This window comes from Triticum dicoccoides, chromosome 6A (assembly GCF_002162155.2).
Source record: "Triticum dicoccoides isolate Atlit2015 ecotype Zavitan chromosome 6A, WEW_v2.0, whole genome shotgun sequence".
Lineage (NCBI taxonomy): Eukaryota > Viridiplantae > Streptophyta > Magnoliopsida > Poales > Poaceae > Triticum > Triticum dicoccoides.
Genome location: NC_041390.1, coordinates 583,027,753 through 583,031,238, shown reverse-complemented (window position 1 = coordinate 583,031,238; position 3,486 = coordinate 583,027,753). Strand labels below are relative to the sequence as shown.

The window sequence follows — 3,486 nt, the reverse complement described above, 5'->3', positions numbered from 1 at the left end:
GGTCGGAGCAAAGGCTATGGACAACTACGACTCGTAGAGTAGTTGTGTTCCCCTAAAGATATCAACATCTATCACCTGGAGGTTCTCGGTTTGTACAATTCTCTATCAACTTCATGTGTAGCCTAAGGAGTTGAACGTCTCCAACTACATCGATGGATCGGACATCTCCAGTCACTAAATTACAATAATGGTAAATAAAACACAAAGAAGACACACATAAATAAAAAACACATATCAAATAACTGCTTACTAAACGACCGACCCATACCTAACAATTACTCAAATAACATCACATATAAAGGGGGTTCATTTTCATGGAATGACCTTATTCCCCTTTAGTTCATTTTCTTGTTTTTTATAAAAAAATATTGCTGGTGCTTGATTTACTAATACTAATACATTTACAGTTTTGCTAGAACTCACGTAGATGAGATATAATTTGGTCTCATTCACCTTTTATAGTTATTGAATGTGATGCTATAAAATGCGTGTGTGCTGACGTGAGTTGTATCTGTTTTTGTTTTCAAGGTGAATGAGACCAAATTATATTTCATGTAAATGAGTTCTAGGCAATCCCATAAATTTAACAGTTAGGTAGTTGTACATGAGACTTCTCTTCGAAACCAAATATTCGACGTCTTGATTCACTGATGCCACCACATGAACTGAAACTTACAACAAATGACATAAACTCTCACACTACACTGATCGCATTCACATCTCCACAACCTGGCTCGTCGGCCAAGTGATGGCGATGGGGCTTGTCACCGTGTGCTCGCCGTCGCTCCACTCAATCGAGCCAAAGGTGTACTTCCCCGTGACGCTCCCGCCGATTTCCCGTGCGAAGGTGACGGCATATCCTTGCGTCTTCTGCATCGCACTGAACCGCAGCGTCTCGGGGCTCACCGTGACGAGCACGCCGTCAGGCGCGGTGATCTTGGCCCGGTACGTAGTCGTAGCGTCGCCGCCGACGTTGCGCACGACGCGGCGCTGCGTGACGGCCGCCTTTTTTTTGTTCGATGTGATCACCACGGAGAAGGCCGGGTAGTTGTGGTCGCCCACGGAGGAGCCCGCGCGCGTCGAGCAGCTGGTGGACGAGCCGAACACGGCAACCTGCTTGGCGGTGTAGCCGAGCGCGCACAGGAAGGTGATGTAGTCCTCCGTGCCGGCGTCGTACACAAGGCCCGGGTCGACGGCGCTGTTGGGGTCGATGTGTCCGGCCCCGCGTGCGAACGGCGTGGACGCCTCGCCGGTGGACATGTCACCGATCAGGCCGCCGGCGCTGTCCACGTTTTGCGCGGTTGTCATCAGAGCGGACTTGATCGCGGCGGGGCTCCACTCCGGCCTAGCCTGCCGGAGCAGCGCGACGATGCCGCTCACATGCGGGCATGACATGGACGTGCCGGATATGATGTTGTACTTCACTCGCCTCGTGTCAAAGTCGAGCTCCGACGGCGAGTTGGCGCCCGTCCAAGCGGCGAGGATGTCCACGCCAGGCGCGGTCACGTCCGGCTTGAGGATCTCCGGCGCGCGGAAGTTCGGCCCGCGGCTCGAGAAGGACGCCATTCTAGGGGAAGGAGGCGTCGAGCCGACCACGGTGCCGCGGAAGACGATCGTCGCGGTAGGGGAAGTTTGCGTGCGTATGTACTTTTTAATCTTCTCGGCGGCAGCGAATGGGACGTCCGTGGCCGGGTGGACATGGGGGCTGGTGATCACTTGCTCGCCGTCTTCTTTGGCGCCGGTGAGAATTGCTCCGGCGCCACCGGCGAGCTTGACGGCTTGTCCTTTCGCTGCTTGGGCCGTTACACCCAGTTCGCAGAAAACAATCTTCCCGGCTACCTTCGCGGGTTTCAGCTTCCCCTCTTCGCACACTTTGGAGCCCACGTCCCCTCCGTAGACCACTGGTAACTTGGTCGCGCCGAGCGGCTCGCCGGCGTATAGAGTAGTGCCCGTGAAGGTCTCGCCGTTGCCGAGAACGACGTCGCCCGGGAATCGGCGGTTGAGCGTGGACGCGCCGACCGTCAAGATCCACGGCGCGATGTTCACGGCGGTGGAGTCCCCGGGCCCAGAGTTTCCCGCGGAGGCCGAGACGACGATGCCCTTGCTGACGGCGCGGAACGCGCCCACCGCGGTTGTATCGCTGTAAAAGTTGTCGGCCAAGCCGGTGTCGCCGAGCGAGACGGAGATGACGTCGACACGGTCTGTGATGGCCTCGTCAAATGCGGCGAGGATGTCAGAGCCCGCGCATCCTTCGTCCCAGCACGCTTTGTAGACGGCAATGCGCGCGCCCGGGGCCATACCGACGGCCTTTCCTCCGGCGTAGTCGAAGAAACCGGCGTCCGCGGCAGCAGAGCCGCCGGCGGTGGAGGAGGTGTGGGTGCCATGGCCGTTGGTGTCGAGCGGCGACAACGAGTCCTCGCCGAGGGCACGGCCGCGTGCAGCCTCCAGCCCCTTGTGGAAGAACTTGGCGCCGACGAGTTTGTTGTTGCAGAGCGCGGAGGCGTTGAACGACGGACCCGAGACGCACCCGCCGCGGAACTTGCTGGGCGGTGGCGGCAGCGAGGGGTCGGCGGCGAACGATTTGCGGCCTTCCGGGTAGACGCCGGTGTCGATCACGCCGATGATGACGTCCGTGGCGCCGTTGGAGGCCTTGAGAAGCCCGGAGGACGGCGAGAGGCCGAGGAACGATGGCGTCAGGGTGGTGTGCAGCTGCTGCATCACGTCGGGCACGACGGCGAGCACGGAGCCCGAGGACGCGAGCTGCGCGGCCTGGCGGCCCGTGAGCTGCGCCGCGAAGCCCGTGGCGGCGTGCGCGTAGGAGTAGAGCACCCTAGGCGCCGGGCTGGACAGCTCGACGGGGAGTAGGTCGCGCAAGAACGCACCATACGCCCGCGTGGCCATTAGACCGCGGCGCGGCAGCCGTGGCGCGTGCTCCGCCGCGACGTGCACGATGTAGGAGGACCGGGCCTCCGCCGTCTCGCTCTCCACCTCCGTGGCCGCCATCGCCGCCGCGGCGACGACGAAGCCAAGGAGGACGCACAGGGCCGCGAATGGTCTGAGGAGCTCCATTGTCGCTCGCTGCAAGCGGTGTACGCGGTCAGTGGTGCGGTGGCAACAGGGACGGGGAGCACGAATAAGTAGGCAGCGCGGCAGCGCCGGTCACCGTGGCAGCACGCGGAGGGAGTAGCTGCCGTTCCAAACAATTGGCGGTATCCGAATTTCTTAGTGTTTCCACGAGATAAACTCCCACATATTCTAGCACTGCATTATTGCGAGAGGCCGGCAGCGAGGCTCTCGGGTGGTGCTTAGGTTATCTACATTCTTCTTTCAAAATTGGTGTTGTCTCATTCCTTGTACGGACGCCAAAAAGAAAATGCATGTTGCCTCCAATTTTCTTGGTGGCTCGTTTCCTTGTAAGAACGCATGACGCCTCCATTTTGTCGTTGGCAAGAAAAATATGGAGCATTGCTCCAATGACATGTTGTC

General features: G+C 58.7%; 1 protein-coding gene across 1 annotated transcript; it reads right to left on the bottom strand.

Moving 5' to 3' along the window:
- Window positions 1-616: 616 nt before the first annotated feature.
- On the bottom strand, window positions 617-3,177 carry LOC119318138 (subtilisin-like protease SBT1.4). Its single transcript, XM_037592657.1, has one exon. It carries the CDS (start codon window positions 3,067-3,069, stop codon window positions 715-717), a length of 2,355 nt encoding a protein of 784 aa, XP_037448554.1. The 5' UTR covers window positions 3,070-3,177; the 3' UTR covers window positions 617-714.
- Between the last annotated feature and the right edge of the window lie 309 nt (window positions 3,178-3,486).

Excerpts from the sequence above, each read along its gene's own strand:
- LOC119318138 (XM_037592657.1), bottom strand. The coding sequence starts at position 3,069 with ATGGAGCTCCTCAGACCATTCGCGGCCCTGTGCGTCCTCCTTGGCTTC.